The 22501-nt window shown below is 44.8% G+C and overlaps 1 protein-coding gene across 1 annotated transcript in view; it reads left to right on the top strand.

The window, feature by feature from the left end:
* APBB3 (amyloid beta precursor protein binding family B member 3) overlaps positions 1 to 22501 on the top strand; it is an 80873-nt gene that overhangs the window by 37209 nt on the left and 21163 nt on the right. Inside the window, exons 3-8 of the mRNA XM_069969809.1 lie at positions 5592 to 5668; positions 6260 to 6320; positions 7127 to 7267; positions 8507 to 8634; positions 11167 to 11172; positions 20367 to 20481. Of these exons, the coding sequence (XP_069825910.1) occupies positions 5592 to 5668; positions 6260 to 6320; positions 7127 to 7267; positions 8507 to 8634; positions 11167 to 11172; positions 20367 to 20481 (528 nt within the window). The remainder of the gene's footprint in view (positions 1 to 5591; positions 5669 to 6259; positions 6321 to 7126; positions 7268 to 8506; positions 8635 to 11166; positions 11173 to 20366; positions 20482 to 22501) is intronic.

Raw genomic sequence — 22501 nt, 5'->3', positions numbered from 1 at the left:
CCTCTAATAGGCTGATGATGAAAGCCACTTTAGAGCGCTCAGTGGGAAACTGATTGCTTAGAAGTTCGATATACATAGTGCATTGAGTCAGGAATCCTCTGCACAACTTGGAGTCACCAGAGTATTTGCTTGGGAGAGCCAGTAGAAGTCTCGAGGTAGCTGCAGGTGGTGATAGGCGCTGGGCTGTAGTATGCTGCTGTAGGGCGGCAGTCAATTGCTGGTGTTTTCGGTATCGGACGCATACGTAATTATTGCCTCTGACACCGAAACAGCCAGTGAGGATGAATGGGGGGTCCTTTGTTCCTCCATTCATCCTCATCCTCCTCATCATCCAGTGACGTGTCTGGGAGTAGCGTAGCGTACGCTGCCCCCCAGACACGTCTTTTCTGCCAGTACCGTCCCAATAAGAGATCACGGTATGGCATGAAATTCTACAAACTCTGTGAGAGTACCTCAGGGTACACTTACAGATTTAGGGTACGTGCACACTGCGGAATGGCGAAGGATAACCCTTCGTGCATTCCGCAGCTGGCACCCGCCGGCGGACTGATGCAGGGGCGCGTCTCCGCCCGTGTCATAGACTCTATCCTATGCATGGGCGGATTCCATCATCCGTCATTCCATCAACACGTTGGACGCAGAGCGGAATCCGCCCGTGCATAGAATGGAGTCTACGACACGGACGGAGACGTGCGCCTGCATCAGTCCGCCGGCGGGTGCCAGCTGCGGAATGCAGAAAGGGTTATCCTTCACCATTCCGCAGTGTGCATGTACCCTTAGAGTGTATGAAGGAAGGGACACCCGAATCCAGCCCCCAGATGCCCACTCCCCCCCCCCATCCTCGGAGTTAGTGGGGACATCGTCCGGGAACTGATCTTTCCACTGCTGGATAAAGGTCACCACCACCTGTACGGGGATAACATTTATACCAGCACCCCCTCTTCCGGTCCCTCGCTGCCCGAGCTACTGTAGCTTGCGGCACGATCCGAACATATCAGAAGTAGTAATAGAGCCCTAATATTTAGCAGCCATGGAGCGGACCCAGCGCTTCTGGATATGAAGGACCCCGTATCGCACCAGGACAACATTTTCCAGGTGACGTCCCCCACACTGGAGAACAGGAGACCCCAGAAGAAGTGCAGAGTGTGGGGTAACAGGGGGATCAGGAAGGACACCATTTTCCAGTGTGACACCTGTCCTGATCACCCCGTCCTCTGCATACTGGATCGCTCCAAGGCGTACCACACGTCACTGGGGTTCTACATTATCTAAATTCTGTCCCTTATTCCTATTTCAGGGGTCACGTTGATCCAGGGATTATTCTGATCGCCATTATGGAGTCGGGAAGGAATTTTTTCCCTGTGATGAGGCTACTGTCGTCTGCCTCACGAGGGGTTTTTGCCTTCCTCTGGATCAACACAGGTTGAATTTGATGGACACCTGTCATTTTCAACCTTATAAACTAATAATTGGCCTAATACCCCCAAATAAATTAGAATTGTCCCTTTTTCCCCAGCTAAGTAGGTATGGCCGCCATTCCCATTAGAGGATGCCATGATGCAATTACAAAGCCTCTGTGCGGCCAGGACAGTAGAAACCCCCCACAAGTGACCCCATTCTGGAAACTACACCCCATAAGGAATCTAACAAGTGGGGCAGCGGGTATATGGCCCCCTAGTGACGGCCACATTTGGGACGTGAAAATGAAAAAAATGGTATTTTTTATTTTCACGGCACATGTTCTACACATGTGCCCATAACTAGTGGGGTCCATATGCTCACTGCACCCCTTGTTAGATTCCTTATGGGGTGTAGTTTCCAGAATTGGGTCACTTGTGGGGGGTTTCTACTGTTCTGGCAGCACAGGAGCTTTGTAATTGCGACATGGCCTCCATCCCCCATTCCAGCCTCTGTCCTTTTGGTGACTTGCCCTGTGCCCATATGGCAAATTATGTCCACATGTGGGGTATTTTCGTACTCAGGGGAAACTACCCTACACGTTTTGTGTTCATTTTCTTTTTTAACCCCTTGTGGAAATGGAAAAAAATCAAGGCTAGACCAACATTTAGTGTAATTTTTTTTAATTTTTACTCTAAATCATTGATCTTGTCTTGATTTTTTCATTTTCACAAGGGGTTAAAAGATAAAAAAAAACACAATGTGTAGAGAAATTTCCCCTGAGTACGGAAATACCCCACATGTGGACATAAAGCGCCATGCGGGTGCAGGGTAAGCCTCCAAAGGGAAGGTGCGCCATTTGGTTTTTGAAGGCTGGATTTGGATGGAATGGATTTCGAGGGGCCATGTTGCATTCAAAAGGCCCCTGTGTTGCCAAGACAGTTAAACCCCCCACAAGTGACCCTATTATGGAAACTACACCCCTCAAGGAATGTAACAAGGGGTGTAGTCAGCATATGGACCCCACTGGTGACGGGCACAAATGTGGAACAATGTGGCGTGAAAATGAAATATTAAATTTTTTACACTATAATGTTGGTCTAGCCTTGAATTTATCATTTTCACAAGGGGTTAAAAGAGAAAAAAAAACACAAAATGTGTAGAGCAATTTCCCCCCGAGTCCGTAAATACCCCACATGTGGACATAAAGCGCCATGTGGGTGCAGGGCAAGCCTCTGAAGGGAAGGAGCGCCATTTGGATTTTGGAGTTTGGATTTGGCTAGAATGGATGATGAACGCCATGTCGCATTTACAGAGCCCTTGTGCTGCCAAAACACTGTAAACCCCCCACAAGTGACCCCATTCTGGAAACTACACCCCTCAAGGAATCTAACAAGGGGTGCAGTGAGGATATGGACCCCTGGATGACGGGCACATTTGTGCCATGAAAGTGAAAAAATGAAAATTTACACTTTCACGTCACATTTTTCCACATTTGTGCCCGTCACCAGTGGGGTCCATATGCTCACTGCACCCCTTGTTAGATTCCTTGAGGGGTGTAGTTTCCAGAATGGGGTCACTTGTGGGGGGTTTCCAGTGTTTTGGCAGCACGAGGGCTCTGTAAATGCGACATGGCCCTTGAAATCCATTCCATCCAAATCCAGCTTCCAAAAGCCAATTGGCGCTCCTTCCCTTTGGAGGCTCGTCCTGCGCCCCCTTGGCACTTTATGTCCACATGTGGGGTATTTCTGTACTCGGGAGAAACTGCGCTACATGTTTTGTGTTTTTTTTTTCCTTTTATCCCTTTAAGAAAATGAAAAATTGAAGGCTAGAACAACATTTTAGTGTAAAAAATACTTTAGTCTTTTTTCAAGCCATATTGTTTGGAAAATCTGTGAAGCACCTGTGGGGTCCAAATGCTCACCGCACCCCTTGTTACATTCCTTGAGGGGTGTAGTTTTCTAAATGGTGTCCCTTTAGGGGTGTTTTTTAGGTTTTGGCACCCCAGAGCCTCTGCCAACCTGAAGTGGTACAGTCAAAAATGACCAAAAATAACGGAGCCATTGAAATTCACTAGGCGCTCCCTTATATCTGAGGCTTGTGGTTGCGTCAAATAGCGCAATAGGGCCACATATGGGGTATTTCTATAAACTGCAGAAACGGGGCAATCAATATTGGGGTGCATTTCTCTGGTAATAAGCTTATAATTATGAAAAATATTGGATTACAATAAAATCTCTGCACAGAAAATTAAAATTTTCAAATTTCTTACACACTTAGCTTTTATTTCTGTGACTCCCCTAAAGGGTTAAAAAACTTTCTGGATGTGCTTTTGCAGAGTTTAGGGGGTGCAGTTTCTGAAATGGGGTGCTTCGTGGGGCTTTCTAACACACAGTCCCCTCAAATACACTTTAAACCTGAACAGTTCCCTAAAAATATCTGATTTTGAAATTTTACTGAAAATTTGGAAATTTGCTGCTAATGTTTTAAGCTTTCTATTGTCTATAAAAAATGAAATATAGTTTAATAAATGCCGCCAACATAAAGTAGACATGTTGCTAATGCTATTTAATGTATAATTTATGTGGTATAACCATTTTCTGTATAAGCAGAAAAGTTTTAAAGTTGGAAAAATGCATTTTTTCACAATTTTTCACGCTATTTTGGGTTTTTTCATAAAGATTCGTTATAAGTATCGACTCCAATTTACAAGAAATGTGAAGTACAATATGTCACGAGAAAACAATCTCAGAATCAGCCGGATAGGTAAAAGCATCCCGAAGTTATTAATGAATAAAGTGACACTGGTCAAATTCATAAAATTTGCTCCGGTCCTTAAGGCCATTTCAGGCCCGGTCCTTAAGGGGTTAAAGTGTCACTGCTGTTTACTTTTTTTTGCAGAAATCAATAGTACAGGCGATTTTAAGAAACTTTGTAATTAGGTTTATTAGCCGAAAAATGCATTTTATCATTAAAAAAACAGTTTGAAGCTCTCCCCCCTCTTCATGGTTTTCTATGGAGGGGGGGGGGGTGCGGGATGAGGCACCAAAATAGGACAACAAATAGTTAATTTACAGCTGCATCATCGGGCTATCTCCTCTGAAGTCAGCACTGACCTCTCTGACACTGAATACCGGCTTTCATACTGTTCCATAGTTACATAGTTAATACGGTTGAAAAAAGACACATGTCCATCAAGTTCAACCAAGGAGGGGATGAATACAGGGAAGGGAGAGGGGTGATAGGTTCTATACATATGCATTAACGTTATTTTGGTCTAAGAACTTGTCTAGGCCTGTTTTGAAGCCCTCTACTGTTTTTTTTGTTCCCACTGTGTAATCCTTTGTTCTCTGCTCTCTGCTGGTGACTAATCTCCCCCTCCCCTCTCCATAGATTAGACAGGGCTCAACTGATGTAAACAAGATGCGATTTCCTGATAAGGAGCAGTGAATGAGAGAAAGGAGGGAGGGGGGACCTTGGACAAGTCCTTTTGAATGCATATAATGACATATTTTCTTAATATACCTTAAAATCGCCTGTAAGGCCCCGTTCCCACTGAGGAAAGGTAGCGGAACTCCGCGACGGAATTGTCCGCCGCGGAATGCCGTTAGCCTCCCGCTCATAATGGGAGTCTATGGGAGGCGCGCGCTCCTGCTCTGTCCGCGCTGAAGAATGAACATGTTCATTCTTCAGCGCGGACAGGGCAGGAGCGCGCGCCTCCCATAGACTCCCATTATGAGCGGGAGGCTAACGGCATTCCGCGGCGGACAATTCCGTCGCGGAGTTCCGCTACCTTTCCTCAGTGGGAACGAGCCCTAATATTGATTTCTGCAACAGTGGCTATAATAGAGGATCCTTTCCTCACTGGGAGTAAGTTTTAACTTGCTACAGGACATGGCCAAAACTCTGTAGAGATCTGTCCGTACACTAGATGACGTTACAATTTGCTGCTTCTATATATAATGTGTGTGCAATTGGTTAATGCAATAGCTGGTTGTACATTAGTATATTATCTTGCCTATTAGTTATTCTATTGTTGCTGTCTGACAGTTCTGATATAGAGCAAAAAAAAACCAAAACTACTATGTCTTTGTGAATGTCCTTTGTTATCTAAGTAAGGTCATACTTTAAAGACCCAGTACATGGAATATTGAGTCATGTTATTTTTTTTCTTTTCTTTTTTTTATGGTAAGAAAGTTCATAGGCTGTCAGTCACCAATGGCTCACCTGCTCAGCCTTTTCCCGCCACAGCATCTGGTTCAGACAGGAGGTAAGGGTTCGTTTCCAAATGATCAGGGGTGTAATTTTATATGCACTTTAAGGGAACCAGTCACCATGAAAATGCTACCTAAGCTTTCGGCATTATGTCATAGAGCAGGGGGAGCTAAGTATAATATATATATATATATATATATATATATATATATATATATATATAGGATTAAAAGCGTTTTGCAAGAAGAGCTCACAGTTTTTCCAAAATTGTAACTTGGTTTAACAGCATTGCTTTGGTTTAAGTGCTCCCTGTACTGGGTGGGAGGGGTATGGTCTGCATAGTTGGGTCTACAGCACTGTACTCTGACCCAGGAAGTCTCCCTCACCTTCCAAATCATAGAATATGACATACTCAGCTGTTTCTAAATGTTTGTTTCATCTGTTTTACATGTTATTCAGAATAAAAACCATTATTTTTGGGGTGTGGAACCAATTGTCTGCATTTCAGTGATTTCTTATGGGAAGTTTTGCTTTGGTTTAAGAGTGGATTTGGACACAGCCCCGAAACGAATTATGCTCGTAATCCAAGGCAACACTGTGTGTGTGTGTATATATATAAATAAATATAAATATATATATATTTCAGGCCTTCTCTTCAATGGCATGATGAAGATTTATTTCGTAATATCAATGAACCAGGTAGCAAGGTAAGAATATTATAAAGAATAGCTAAATCTTAAATAGTACTATGTATGTATGTGTGTAGCTTCTTACCTTGGCCAGGTTTGCATGTGTACTCAGTAGGGAGAGGATACACTTATGGCGGCAGCTTATCTCCCATGATAAAAGGATCAGTTATGTGGATGTACAACATATTAGAACATTTTTTTTCCACTGATGTCTGCTGTCACGACATAGTCAGGATACCCCCTTATACATTAGTCGGTTGGCCAGACCCGCCAAGATTATTGGGTTAGTCCAACATTTAAATTCTTGGCATATATCCTTAGCCAATGTTCTAAGACTCCTAGATGGAGTAAAACACTGACTTGAAGGAACACCACTTTACCTAAGTGGTGTGAGAGCTATTTTGCATATCCTTTTTTCCCATTTTAGCTAGTCGTTTCTAACAATGATAACAACATATAAAAATAGAATTTTAATATAGCTCATGGACAAACGAAGGAGATTTATTACATCAAATCAAATCTACTCTTCCTTCTAAATTCCTATATATTGTAAGACAGATCAGGACATAACCCTCAGGACTATTCCTCCCTCATTGTGTTAATGTGACTCCTGAGAAGGCCCTAGGATGGTTCCCATGCACATGGGTAAAGAGAAGAGGAACATCCTTTTCATGGGTCCCATTGCATCGACAGACACATCACTTTGCATATACAGCGGCTATAGCCACTTACTGATAGAGAAGTCCATGAGACAGCCACTGTAATGCACTGCAGTTATTGGACTGTATTGACATCTGTTAATTTCTTTAATCTTCTTATTTCAGAGTTTTGCAGTTCACTGTCTGGGATGGGTGGAAATACCTGAGGAGGATCTGGCTCCCGGGAAGAGCAGTATTACTGTTAATAACTGTATTCAGCAGCTTGCCCATACTAAATGTGACAGCAGTGACGTGTCATCGAATGAGGTGAGCGGCTGTTGTAGCCACATCTACAGTACTTAACATCCAGTGTCCACATAGTGGGTGCTTAATAAGATGGACTGGGTTATGGCAAATGATTGCATGACTTGGCCAATGTAATGAAATACGGCCGTTCTTTTTACATAGTGTGAACCTAGCCTGAAGCTGTATGGCAACCTTGGTTACCACAACTCATCTTTTTAGTTCAGATTATGTGTATAATTTCATCAAACAACGTCCATAGTTGCAGTTTTGCAACCATAGACGTGATTTTATTAAATTGCCGATCACATTGATTACAATGGAATCTCGTCTGGAGTGTATACACTCTGTATATATTCTGTATACACTCTGGCCAGGATTCCTTGCGGCTGCAGAAAAAAAGTGACGCGCGGTCGCACAAGACTGACAGAGCAGACAATGTAAAGTGCGGCTCCGGCTGCACTTTATATTGTTGGCTATGGTAAATTAGAACGCGGGCACACCTGAATGGGCCAGCATTCCAATTCAAAAGAAATGAAGTTCATCTGCAGTACCGGCCGGGGTAAACTTCGCTGACATCGGCTGTTCTGTGACACAGCCATATATATATATATATATATGTGTGTGTGTGTGTGTGTGTGTGTGCAGTATTAATAAAGTTGTGTTTATTAGAGGGTTTATTCTCTTATTATGGCTTCTACAGTCTGCAAACCTTATATAGCAACTGGATTGTGCGTGTATGCATGTGCTAGAGGTCTCACATCTTTTAGAGACCATCAATGAAAATGCATATGTACAGAATCCATCAAGGAAGGAAAATATGAAGGCTGAAGGGGTTGGCATCACTGGTCAAATCATTTACCACCCAGCATATTATGTGTGATATCACTAGTAGAGATGAGCGAACCGGGTTCGGGTTCAAGTCCATCCGAACCCGAACGTTCAGTATTTGATTAGCGGGGGCTGCTGAACTTGGATAAAGCTGTAAGGTTGTCTGGAAAACATGGATACAGTCAATGACTATATCCATGATTTCCACATAGCCTTAGGGATTTATCCACGTTCAGCAGCCACCGCTAATCAAATGCCGAAAGCTCGGGTTCGGATCGACTCGAGCATGCTCCAGGTTCGCTCATCTCTAGTCACTAGCACTACTGATAGAACTAGTTTTTGGTGTCAGAACATCTGTAAATGTCAGACCTGAACCATACTTCCATTTTCTGTCTTCTGCATTAATCTTCATTCCTTTTATTTGTTCTTTAGGGACAACATATGGTTATGATTTTGAAGAAAGATACAATGAGCTTGCTGGATCCATTAGATCACAGTTTAATACACTCTCAACCCATCATCAACATTCGAGTATGGGGTGTAGGCTGCAATAATGGGAGGTATATGAGTCATTATCGTTCTTTACTGGAAAAGCTAGTCTGATATACATAAAACAACAAAACCTGAATTATTCTGAATGGCAATGTCTTCATTTTATATATAATGGCACCATCTATATGTAATAAGAAACTGCCTATTTAGATACAGTAGACAGAGCAGAGTGAATCCATTAGCTCAGATTATAAATTGATGTCATATATGTTTCATTTAGTAGTCTGGAATATGTGATAATCCAGCAAGTGTCAGATTCCACTGACACTATTCTGCTTTATATCTCTTAAAGGAGCTTTCTCAGCTTTAGATCTTACTGAGAGATGAGGTGTCAAAGAGACTGTGTTGGACTGCAGCATACATGCCTCCTGCCTCCTCCACTCCTTAACTCATGTACAAGGCTTGTCACTTCCTTGAGCGGAGGGCGATGGCGGTGGAGGTGCTCTCCCATAGACAGGCGAAGCTCTCCCATAGACAGGCTATGGCACACTAATGCCGGCGGAATTCCCCCTGATTTACTGATACTGAGCAATTACACAGACCGACTATTGGGCAGCGAGGGCTGCACGGACATCGTTAGCGATGTCCAGGCAGCCTTTGCGTTTTGTGTAAAATAATAACTCACCTTACCACATTCCCCAGTGTCCTCTTCCTTCTGTTCTGGTCTCTACACTGACAGGCTGCAGCCGCTCGACCAGTCACTGGGCGAGACAGGCCGCGACTGCTCAGCCAATCACTGGCCAAGACAGGCCGCCGGCCACTCAGCTGATCACTGGCCAGTGATTGGCTGACCGGCCGCAACCTGTCAGTGTGGAGACCGGAACAAAAGGCAGAGCTGCAGACACTGAGGAAGGCCTCCGAGCACACCAGGGAAGGCCCAACGTGGTAAGGTGAGTTATTACTTTATTATTTTATACCTAATGATTTTAGTTCTGGGCCTAAAGAAATGATCAGCTGCTGATCATTTCATCAGCTGATTGTTTCATCTATTACAAAGAGCGATAATTGGCCTGATTCGACCGATTATCGTTCTGTGTGATAGGGCCCTTAGACATAATGTTTTTCTGTGTCAGTCTATTGTACAGTGCCTAGTGTACCAATTCCCACAGTGCACCTGGGTACACTGCACAAACACCGAACCAGTGGGTGATATGATTCATCACTTGTCTGTGCTCTGTATCTTTATTGTCATACTAGGTCGGTCTAGGACAATTGATATTAGGAGTCTAGCTACTTTGCCACATTAACACTCACCATTGTTATAAATGGCGGACGATAAGCGGAAGCTCTATTATAGGTTTTGCATTAGGGTGGAAGGGCTTCAAGTTATACCTCTGCCTCTGCAAGACTTGTGGCCTCCTATATCATAGGGGCCAATGGGCCCACTCCAGACTGAATACTGGAATTCAGTTCTGCAGTCGCTATAGTTTCATCTTTGCTTGCAAGTATTAAGGGTTGTTTTTTTTTAAAAAAAATAAATTCCTTATTTATACAAAACCAAAACTTTGGTGGGTCAGCAAAGTGGGCGCATCCCCTTAGGCAAACATATAAAAGTAACTGTGTAAAAGTGACAGGAATCATCTAATGAGCGGAGAACACCCTATCCTCGGCTGATTGCATCTTTATTGCTATCCCATGCATATCTTCCTGTGTAGAGGATGTACGGCCAATAGCAAAGTGGAACAGACAGCACGAGCAGCACATACTTACCCTCTGCGCCGCTTGTGATCTGGCATCTTGCTCTCCGTCTTTCCTATCCTCCCCCTGCTATATCTTCAGGCTTCTAACTCCTGCAGAATGATTGACAGTGGGAGGAGACAGGGCAGGCAGAGAGCAGATTTTGAGAGTGGGATGCCGGATCACAAGCAGCGCAGAAGGTTAGTAAGCACTTGTGATCGGGATGCAAGAATTGTTGTGCCATGTAATTGCACTGCACACGAGCACCGATCACTGATCAGCACTTGTTTGCATCCTTGCACGGCTCCATGTAAAAAGATGAAAGACACTTGGACTTTCTCCAGCCCTTTAAAACAATCAATGCTTTATTTCATATTAGATAAAATGGATATCCAGTTAAGGATTGTAGGGAGTGCTACCCTACAACTTGTATCATGTAAAAGGAACATGACTTTACTTATTAGAAGGGTCCCTTAACAATAAGCTGAATGCAAAGTGCGCCCCTTATTGGAACCTCCAGGGATCTGCTTTGGGAAAGCTGGTAGTAAGGTTTCTTTTTCTATGCAATGTTACCAATGCTCTCTGGTCTAGACATGAGGATCCTGAACACAGGAACCCCCCCCCCTTCCATCACAATTTTCTCAGAATTACCTAATGGGGTGTATGAGAATTGGTTTTCTAAACTGACCAACCCTTTGATAAAGCACCTATCTACAGGTTCTAACGGTGTGACAACCCGTGTATAGTAGAAAAGGGATTTCATGTCTTACAACTTGTTTGGTTGAATGTTTAATAAACCTTTCTAAAACACTGCTTTTTTTTTCTTTTTTATCTTGTCATGTCTTCCTCTCTGAATCGTGAAGGGACAGGTAAGCTGACACTTTACTAATTGTGCACTTTACATTGTGTATCATCAATCTATCAACGGGTAAACTATACAAAGCTCTAGGGCATGAAAATGTGGTTTATTTAAAATAGTTGCATAGTTTCAGCCACTTTGTCTTTTCATTTCCCCTATGATGGCTATTGGAGTACTAGCAATTCCAGCAATATACTGCTTGGGTTAGCTTAGTTAAGTGGAGATGAGCTGCTTAACTTTATAAAAACAGAGGTAGCCCTTACGTGAGTATAGTGGACACCACTTTGTAGTAGGCTAGTTATATACAAGTGCAAACAAACATGAACATGAAGAACGCAAGGAGAAGGCTCTTAACAAAGTGTGGTGGATATGCTGAGCTACCGCAGCTCAGCTCCCATTCCCTTGAATTGGCACTGAGAAGCAGTAGCCCAGCATGGCCACTACCCAATGTACAGAGCTGTCTACTGTTTTTTGGTTTGTTTTTTTTAGCAATTTATATGAATGTTGCAGTCAGATGTTGGACTCCCACCAATCAGGCATTGATGGCATATCCTGAGGGGGGGCTCAATCCCACCAAATCAACATCTATTTAAATGTTCCTCTCGCAATTGTTTGGGTCTCCTCCGGATACTCCGATTTCCTCCCACACTCCAAAAACTTACTGAAAGGTTATAGGGGTATTCTTATAACAACAACTATATCTAAAATAGTAGGTCATTAAAAGTTAAGAAACTTTGTATTTCATTCTTTTTGTGTACAGTGGTACCTTGGTTTAAGAGTAACTTGGATTAAGAGCATTTTGGTTTAAGAGCTCAGAGTTTTTCAAAATTGTGACTTGGTTTAAGAGCATTGCTTTGGTTTAAAAGCTCCCTGTACTGGGTAGAGGCGGAGTTAGGAGTGGCATGTTCTGAACAACGGGGTCTACAGCAATGTACTCTGACCCAGGAAGTCTCCCTCACCTTCCAAATAATGGCAGATCTACTTCAGGCTGAGGCTTGCATCAGGGGACAGGACTGTGGAGGTAATCTCTTCATAGCTCCCCAGACAGAGTGCTGCTAAACTGTGCTCACTCTACAACCTGCTCATTCCTTCATACTCCCTGCAGTCTCTGTCAGCCCTTGTGCTTCCCATCCTCGCCATTATGGGGATCTGCAGCTCCATCCTGTATCTACAAACTGCTGCTGTTTTACAGGTTTATGCACTTACTATACATTATACTCCCCATGCTGATTGTTATACTGTACAGTAACTTATCACATATTCAGCTGTTTCTATATGTTTGTTTCATTTGTTTTACATGTTATTCAGAATAAAAAATCATTATTTTTGGGGTGTGGAACCAATTGTCTGCATTTCTATGATTTCTTATGGGAAGTTTTGCTTTGGTTTAACAGTGGATTTGGATTACAAGCACGGTCCTGGAACGAATTATCGGCCGTATTCGGTGTAATAGAAGGCAACGATCAGCCAACATGAACGATGTCGGCTGATCGTTGCTGTTGTTTGTCTTTTAACATGTTGAAAGACAAACGACTGTGATAGCAATGATCTGCTGCTGTCACCCCGTGGAACAGGAGCGGCAGCAGCAGACCTCCGTTTTCCTCCATTGCTGCCCGGACGATCTAGCGATCACCTGGGCAGTCTCCCCGCGGCCCCCCCCCTGCACTTACCCGCTTGCTGCCGCCACGTGTAATGGCGGCGGCAGAGAGTGGGGAACGATAAGCTTCTCTATGTTGCCCCGTGTAATAGGGACTTTACTCCCTCACTGCTTGAGCTCCCCTGCCTGGCCACCTTATCTGCAGTAAGCCATCTTCACACTTACAGCTCAAGCTCTGTGGAGCTATCAGAACTTGGGACCTGGTATAGCAGAGGTGAACACAAAAAAGTGCAGCGCTGAGGAGCACTGTGCTGCTGGTCAGAGCAGCCAATGACTGTGGAGGTGCCCACCCTCTGACCAAAGCAGGAAATTAAAGAAGGCCAGGAGCATGAAGGGGGATCATTATAGCAGCTGAGAGTATGGGTCATATGGGTCCGTGACTTTGTACAGTGCTGAAGAATATGTTGGCGTTTAGCTGAAGGACAGGCCGAAGGACAGGTTAGGTTATCCCTTAACCAAACTAAATAACCTCAAGTACTGTTACTTTGTTCTACATTAGGTCCTACTTATACACAGGTGCCTAAGCTGGTCTAGCTAGTGATTTATATAGGCAGAGCTATGCTCTTATCTGTTACATCTAGGTTTCATTTAATTTCCCTTGGCAGCAGCTACCTGGCACTGGTTGCAAAAAATTGTATTAAAGTATTGTATTGCCCCCCAAAAGTTATACAAATCCCCAATATACACTTATTACGGGAAATGCTTATAAAGAGCTATTTTCCCTGCACTTACTACTGCATCAAGGCTTCACTTCCTGGATAAAATGGTGATGTCACTTCCTGGATAAAATGGTGTTGTCACGACCCGACTCCCAGAGCTGTGCGGGCTGTGGCTGCTGGAGAGGATGATGGAAGAGGGATGCTCAGTGTCCCTCCAGTGCCCTGTGTCCCCCTGCCATCATCCTCTCCAGCAGCCACAGCCCGCATAGCTCTGGGAGTCAGGGCGTGACATCACTATTTTATCCAGGAAGTGACATCACTATTTTATCCAGGAAGTGACATCACTATTTTATCCAGGAAGTGACATCACCATTTTATCCAGGAAATGAAGCCTTGATGCAGTAGTAAGTGCAGAGAGAAAAGCACTTTATAAGCATTTCCTGTAATAAGTGTATATTGGTAATTTGTATAACTTGTTGGGGGCAATACAATACTTAACCCCTTAGTGACCGCCGATACGGCTTTCTACGGCGGTCACTAATGGGCCTTATTCTGCTGCCATCAGCTTTTTACGGCGATGGCAGAGAATAAGATTGCGGGGCCGGGACGGCCCCCACCCCATCCCCCCGGCTACCGGAGGTAGCTGAGGGGTTGGGGCAGTGTGTGAGGTCCGTCCCGGCCCCCCCCCTTACCGACGATCGCCGCTATTAACGTTATAGCGGCGGCCGTCGGTAAAGAGGATTACCGGTGCCGCCGCCACCTTTCATCTCCCCCCGCCGTGAATCTACAGCGGGGGGAGATGAAATAAGTGTATATCAGACCCCAGATCAGACCCCCCTAGTGCCCCGATAACTAACCCCCCTCCCCCGGCGGCCATCATTTCCAAGATGGCCGCCGCAATCGCTGTGAACCGACTAACGTCGGTTCACAGCGATTAAAAAGTTAAAATGAATGAAAGCCCCATGCTCTCCGCCACCGGAGGTAGCGGAGAGCATGGGGCAGTCATCGGGGACCCCCCTGTGGGGTCCCGGTACAAGCGATCAGCGGTATATACTATATACCGCTGATCGCTTGTACCATGTGCTCCCGGCACTTTTTATCCCCTGTCACCATAAATGATTGGTGACAGGGGATAAAAAGTGATGTCCCCCCACCCCCCAAGTCGCCCCCCACCCCCCCTGTCACCCCCGTCCCCGAGTCACCCTCCCTTCCCCATATACTCACCGGATCCACGGAGCTCCTTCCTCCTCGACGTCCTGGCTGGTTATGAAGTGCGCATGCGCTTCACAACCAGCCAAGCTCTGAAAATTTAAAGTGACAGAGACCAATTTGGTCTCTGTCACTGAACTATGATTACTGTGATAGAAAATATCACAGTAATCATAGTAATACAGTGAAAATGAATGTATAAAGTACAAAAAGTGACAAACATACAAAAAAATAAAACACACACTTTTTATTATAGTAATAATTGCAGTTTACTCCCAAATTACCCCTAACCCCTCCCCAGATTACCCGTAACCACCGCACGTTGCCCGTAACCCCCGCACGTTGCCCGTAACCACCGCACGTTGCCCGTAACCACCGCACGTTGCCCGTAACCACCGCACGTTGCCCGTAACCACCGCACGTTGCCCGTAACCACCGCAAATTGCCAGTGACCCCCTCCAGATTGCCCGTAACCACCCCAAATTACATGTACCCACCCCAGATTACCTATAAGCACTTCAGTTTATCAGTAACAATCCCAGATTGTCTGTAACCCTTCCAGGTTGCACATAACCCCCCCAGGTTCCCCGTAATCATGCCAGATTACATGTAACCCCCCCCCAGATTGCACGTAACCACCGCGCGTTGCCTCTGACCACGCCACGATGCCTCTGACCACGCCACGATGCCTCTGACCACGCCACGATGCCTCTGACCACCGCACGTCGCCTCTGACCACCGCACGTCGCCTCTGACCACCGCACGTCGCCTCTGACCACCGCACGTCGCCTCTGACCACCGCACGTCGCCTCTGACCACCGCACGTCGCCTCTGACCACCACACGTCGCCTCTGACCACCACACGTCGCCTCTGACCACCCCAAATTGCCAATGACCCCCTCCAGATTGCGGTGCCCATGTCAGATTACAGGTACCCACCCCAGATTGCCTATAAGAACTTCAGTTTATCCATAACCACCCCACATTGCCCGTAACCACCCCACGTTGCCCGTAACCACCCCAGATTGTCTGTAAGCACAGCAGGTTGCCCGTAACCACCCCACGTTTCCCGTAACCATCCCAGATTGTCTGTAAGCACAGCAGGTTGCCCGTAACCAGCCCACGTTGCCCGTTACCAGCCCACGTTGCCTGTAACCAGCCCACGTTGCCTGTAACCAGCCCACGTTGTCTGTAACCAGCCCACGTTGCCTGTAACCACCCCACGTTGCCGTAACCACAGCAGGTTGCCCGTGACCACCACACGTTGCCCATAACCACCACACGTTGCCCGTAACCATCCCAGATTGTCTGTAAGCACAGCAGGTTGCCCGTAACCAGCCCACGTTGCCCGTTACCAGCCCACGTTGCCTGTAACCAGCCCACATTGCCTGTAACCAGCCCACGTTGCCTGTAACCACCCCACGTTGCCGTAACCACAGCAGGTTGCCCGTGACCACCACACGTTGCCCATAACCACCACACGTTGCCCGTAACCACCCCGCGTTGCCTGTAACCACCCCACGTTGCCTGTAACCACAGCAGGTTGCCCGTGACCACCCCATGTTGTCCGTAACCACCCCAGATTACCTGTAACCACCTCAGGTTGCCCATAACCACCCCTGGTTGCCCGTAACCACCCCACATTACCTGTAATTTCATTTTTTTTATTTTATTTTAGTAACTGCGCTATTCTAATAACCATTACTAGCTGCGGTTTTGCTCCTGTAAATTGGCGCTCCTTCCCTTCTGAGCCCTGCTGTGTGCCCATACAGTGGTTTATGCCCACATATGAGGTACCGTTTTACTCAGGAGAACCTGCGTTACAGATTTTGGGGTGAATTTTCTCTCCTGTTCCTCGTCAAATTGAGAAATTTCAAACTAAACCAACATATTATTGGAAAAATTCGAGTTTTTCATTTTTACTGGCCAATTTTGAATACTTTCCTCTAATACCTGTGGGGTAAAAATGGTCACCACACACCAAGATGAATTCTTTGAGGGGTGCTCTTTCCAAAATGTGGTGACTTTTGGGGGGAATCTATTCTGCTGACACTACAGGGGCTCTGCAAACGCACCTGGCGCTCAGAAACTTCTTCAGAAAAATCTGCACTGAAAATGCTAATTGGCGCTCCTTCCCTTCTGAGCCCGGCTGTGTGCCCATGCAGTGGTTTATGCCCACATATGGGGTACTGTTCTACTCAGGAGAACCTGCTTTACATATATTGGGGTGACATTTCTCTCCTGTTCCTCGTGAAATTGAGAAATTTCAAACTAAAGGAACATATTATTGGAAAAATTCGAGTTTTTCATTTTTACTGTCTACTTTTGAATATTTTCCTCAAACACCTGTGGGGTCAAAATGCTCACCACACCCCAAAATAAATTCTTTGAGGGGTGCACTTTCCAAAATGGAGTGACTTATTGGGAGATTTTACTCTGTGGACACTACAGGGGCTCTGCAAACGCACCTGGCGCTCGGAAACTTCTTCAGCAAAATCTGCATTGAAAAAGCTAATTGGCGCTCCTTCCCTTTTGAGCCCTCCTGTGTGCCCATACAGTGGTTTACGCCCACATATGGGGTACCATTGTACTCAGGAGAACCTGCGTTACAAATTTTGTGGTACTTTTTTCCTCTTGTTCCTCGTGAAATTGAGAAATTTCAAACTAAAAGAACATAATATTGGAAAAATTTGAGTTTTTCATTTTTACTGTCTACTTTTGAATACTTTCCTCTAATACCTGTGGGGTCAAAATGGTCACCACACACCAAGATGAATACTTTGAGGGGTGCACTTTCCAAAATGGAGTGACTTATGGCGAGATTTTACTCCGCTGGCACTACAGGGGAGCTGCAAACGCACCTGGCGCTCGGAAACTTCTGCAGCAAAATCTGCATTGAAAAAGCTAATTGGCGCTCCTTCCCTTCTGAGCCCTCCTGTGTGCCCATGCAGTGGTTTATGCCCACATATGGGGTACCATTGTACTCAGGAGAACCTGCGTTACAAATTTTGGGGTACTTTTTTCCTCTTGTTCCTCGTGAAATTGAGAAATTTCAAACTAAACGAACATATTATTGGAAGAATTCCAGTTTTTCATTTTTACTGTCTTCTTTTGAATACTTTCCTGTAATACCTGTGGGGTCAAAATGGTCACCACACACCAAGATGAATTCTTTGAGGGGTGTACTTTCCAAAATGGGGTGACTTATGGGGGGTTTTCTCTCTGCTGACACTACAGGGGCACTACAAACGCACCTGGCGCTCAGAAACTTCTTCAGCAAAATCTGCATTGGAAAAGCTAATTGGCGCTCCCTTCCTTCTGAGCCCTGCTGTGTGCCCATACAGTGGTTTACGCCCACATATGGGGTACCGTTGTACTCAAGAGAACCTGCATTACAAATTTTGGGGTGCTTTTTGTCTCATATTCCTTTTGAAAATGAGAAACTTTAATCTAAACGTATATATTATTGGAAAATTAAAATTTTCAATTTTTTTACTGCCTAATTGTGAATACTTTCCTCCAGCCCCTGTAGGGTTAAAATGCTCATTATACCCCTAGATTAATTCTTTAAGGTGTGTAGTTTCCAAAATGGGGTCACTTATGGGGGTTTTCAGGATACCAGACTTCTAAATCCATTTAAAAAAAGAACTGGTCCCTAAAAAAATCAGTTTCACGAAAATGTGATAATTTGCTGATAAATTTGTAAGCCCCATAACACCCTAAAAAAGTAAAATATGTTTACCAAATTATGCCAGAATAAAGAAGACATATTGGTAATGTGACTTAGTAACTAATTTATGTGCTACGACTTTCTTTTTTTAGAAGCAGAGAATTTCAAAGTTCATAAAATGCAAATTTTTTTAATTTTTCATGATATTTTGATGTTTTTCACAAAAAACACACAAAGTAGTGACCAAATTTTGCCACTAACATAAAGTGCCATATGTCACGAAAAAACAATCTCAGAATCGCTAGCATACGTTAAAGCATCACTGAGCTATAAGAGCATAAAGTGAGACAGGTCAGATTTTGAAAAATTAGCCTGGTCATTAAGGCCCAAACTAGCTGCAGCACAAAGGGGTTAAATAAAAAATTTTGCCAGACTTCTCCTTTAAGCTCATTTTACTGCCTAATATTACAAAGTGCCTTTGTTAGCTTTTCCCAGTGTTTTACCATTAGATATGCAATTGCAAAACATGTTTTCTCACCCCAAGTAATAGCATAATGCAGCAGCCCTGGAGGAAAGCATTTACCATTCATTTCAGTGCATACGGATAAACTGTTGATCTGTGCGCCCAGATTTCTCCAGCCATGGAAAGTTCATACTTTCTTCCATTTCATCTTATGAGTCATCGGTGAGAGCCACATAAACAACAAACAGGTTATACCCAAGGGCATCTGCTATGAGCTCATTCATGACACAAATGATGGAGACAGGCTTTAGGCAGCCAGCCCTCCCCAACAAGTCTCTATCCAGCTTTCTACATGTAAAACTTGCATCCAAGCTTCATATTGTATTCATGTAGTAAGCTTAATATCTCGTCCTATCGTCCTATCTCAGGGTAACATAAACTAGTGGCAGAGAAGCTGAACAAAATGATGTATCACTTACATTGTTCTGTGCAGCTGGTTTAGAGATATCCTCCTAAATAACATTGACATTAAGAAGTCCTTTCCATTATGTGAATAAGCCCAGTAGTCCTTGATATTCATGAGAAGCAGAAAACTCCACCCACCAGCTGCTGATTGGCAGTTATACTATCAATCAGCAGCCGGAGGGTGGGGGAGGGGTGTGGCAAGAATCCTATTCTCCTGCATATTGGGAGAACGGCTGAACCATATGATGTAAGTAATACACCGATCTGTTCATCATTTCTGTGACTAGTTTATGCTGACCTCATTTAAGATGGCATAAACCTAATGACAGATTTCCTTTAAAATCTTCTATGAAAATATCCAATCTTGAACCATTTGTTTCATAACCATATAAATAAGGACCGACTTTCCAAAACTTATAACAGAAAGCTGATAAGCTATCTTTAAAGTGACTCTGTACCCACTGATTCCCCCCCCCCAACTACTTGTACCTGCTTGTAGCTGAACTGAAGTGCTTTCTCCTGGTATGTTTGTCCCCTCTGTTTGTACTTTCTTTCAGCTAAGAAACAAAGTTTATTTGAGTATATACCGTGTCTAAGAGGCGGGTCAGAGAGCGTTCGTGCCCAGGGGAAGCGCCGCCTGTGTGGTCTTAGGCTCACCTCCCCCCGCCTTTCGTTCCGCCCTCAGCCTGCCCTCTGCACCATGGTTGCCGGCTCAGCGACGCCACTGTGGTGTGTCCCTGCACCACATCCCATGCCTGTGTGCAGCCAACCCGCCCCCAAACACCCCCACCCCTCTTACGCTGTTTACATCCGCTTCCTGAGCCCTCTTCTCTGCTTCTGATGTGCGCAGGTGCAAACGTATCCCACGCAGGCCAATTGATGCCAACGGTCTTCTCCAGCCAGTCTAGTTGGTCATTGCACCTGCGCGGGATACGTTCTCACCTGCGCACAACGGAACCGAATCCATAACTTTAACAGATTTAGCTCATACATCTTCTTCTAGTACATCCTATAATGTATACATATGTTATATGTACGCTATAAGTATAACTATTATATGATATAATATGTGTTGTTTTAGGGACTTTGCATTTGTGGCTAATGACAAAGACACTTGCATGCTGAAGTGTCACGTGTTCCGTTGTGATGTCCCAGCCAAGGCTATTGCCAGTGCCCTCCATGACATGTGCTCCAAGGTATACAATAACTCTTATTATTCATGTTGTCACCTTTTAGGAAGCTTTAATATGTTGTGATTGTGATATCGGTGACTTTTCATGGTGATATGTAAGGTACATCAGCTTTAGGGCCTGCACTAACACTGACTGACGTATCGTTTCCCACTGGTTCTCCATTGGTGGGCCCCCAGGATCATTTCCTTTGGTCGGTCCCAGATGCCCCAGTCCGACACTGAGGTACATCAATTACATTTCCTTCAAAATGATTGGAACTAGGTTGCACATTACAGCCCTGTGCATGGAGTGTCTATGGCAGTACAGGGGGCATGATGGCTCCTTTAGTAGAGGGTTGTTTTGTTGGACCGCATACAAATGGAGTCCAATATAGCATGACATTTATTTTTCAGTCAAATTCATTGTCATACAGAATCCAACCAATCCAGAAAAAAATTCTGAATGACATTGGGGCCAAACAGACGTACAATATAGGCCCTTAGGTTCAGTCAAACAGCATGCTGGAGATAGGTGTCTTCCAGTGAAAGACTTTAGGGAATAAATGGTCTTTCTCCTATAAGAATTAGGTTGTCAGCTTATAAGCTATATTCACATAAAAACCACATACTGTATTTTCCTGAATATAAGACTACTTTTTAACCCAGGAAAATCTTCTCAAAGGTCAGGGGTCGTCTTATATGCCAGGTGTCGTCTTATGGGTTGGGGCTGAAAAACTTCGGAACCGGACTGGAAAATCTGTGGTCGCCGCATACGGTGGGGAAAGCTTAAAAACGGCCGCATCCTGGCCATAGGCGGTGACCGCATGACGGGCAGAGCAAGCTGCAGGCGTCCGGGGTATCGAAAAAAGAGATTTGAATATTTATTAAATTTTATTTGGTGTGCATTAGCGTAGTCTTATAAGGCAAGTATGTCCCTAAGGCCCGTTCACACGTAGCAAAATTAGCGGAATTCCGCTGCGGAATTGTCCGCCGCGGAATGCCGTTAGCCTCCCTCTCATTATGGGAGTCTATGGGAGGCGCGTGCTGCTGCTCTCCCCGCTCTGAAGAATTAACATGTTCATTCTTCAGCGCGGAGAGACGATGTGAGAACAGCAGCGCGCGCCTCCCATAGACTCCCATTATGAGAGGGAGGCTAACGGCATTTCCGCTAGTTTTGCTACGTGTGAACGGGGCCTTACTCTATATTTTAACTAAAAAAGTTGTGGGTCCTCTTATACGCCCAGTCGTCTTATACACCGGAAAATACAGTACATGTAATACATTGGCATATAAGCAGAATGGTGTGTTCATGCATACAGCAGTGTCCTATATCTGTCTATTGGGTTCAATAGACCAAATATAGTCCACTAGTAAAATGGTTTGGTCCATTTCTAAGTTAGTCAAAGAAAAGCCGTTTGTGCTTTTGGATCCCGCAAAATAACAGTACACTTAAAAATGAACCAAGTATTCACCAGATCCACCAGAGTCCCTGACATACTTCCCAAACATAGTTGTAGTAGCCCAGTGTGTTTCTGATGTAGTCACAGTCCCCGGGCCGGCAGCGCTGTAATTACGACTTTATGGGCTGTATCATCCAGGTATCAACGGGTATGAACTGCCAGGCCCACACTGTTTGACAAAACTGTGATACAGCGCTTTGAATCACTCCCACAAGAGGCGCGATTACAGCACTGACGGCCCCGGGGCCGTGACTACTTCAGACACAGGAAACACCCATATGACTAATTGAGCTGGATTTACATACAGTTTGAGACTTAATCTAGATATGTTTAACAAGGTCTATTAGATTAATAGCAATTTTGAGTGTAATTCCCTATGTTGTATTAAACTTTGGCATCATAGAGGTTACACCCACGTGGGACCCGACCCTTCTCTTTGAGCCAAAACAGATTAATAGGTCAGAAATCAATATTAGGGATGGTCCGAACCGAGTTCGGTTCGAGTTCATACGAACCCGAACTCTCGGCAATGATTCCCGCTGTCTGCCCGCTCCGTGCAGCGGGCGGATCCAGTGGGAGGACCGC

This window comes from Dendropsophus ebraccatus, chromosome 1 (genome assembly GCF_027789765.1).
Source record: "Dendropsophus ebraccatus isolate aDenEbr1 chromosome 1, aDenEbr1.pat, whole genome shotgun sequence".
In the NCBI taxonomy this organism is placed as follows: domain Eukaryota; kingdom Metazoa; phylum Chordata; class Amphibia; order Anura; family Hylidae; genus Dendropsophus; species Dendropsophus ebraccatus.
This window is presented reverse-complemented; position numbering and strand designations above follow the sequence as displayed.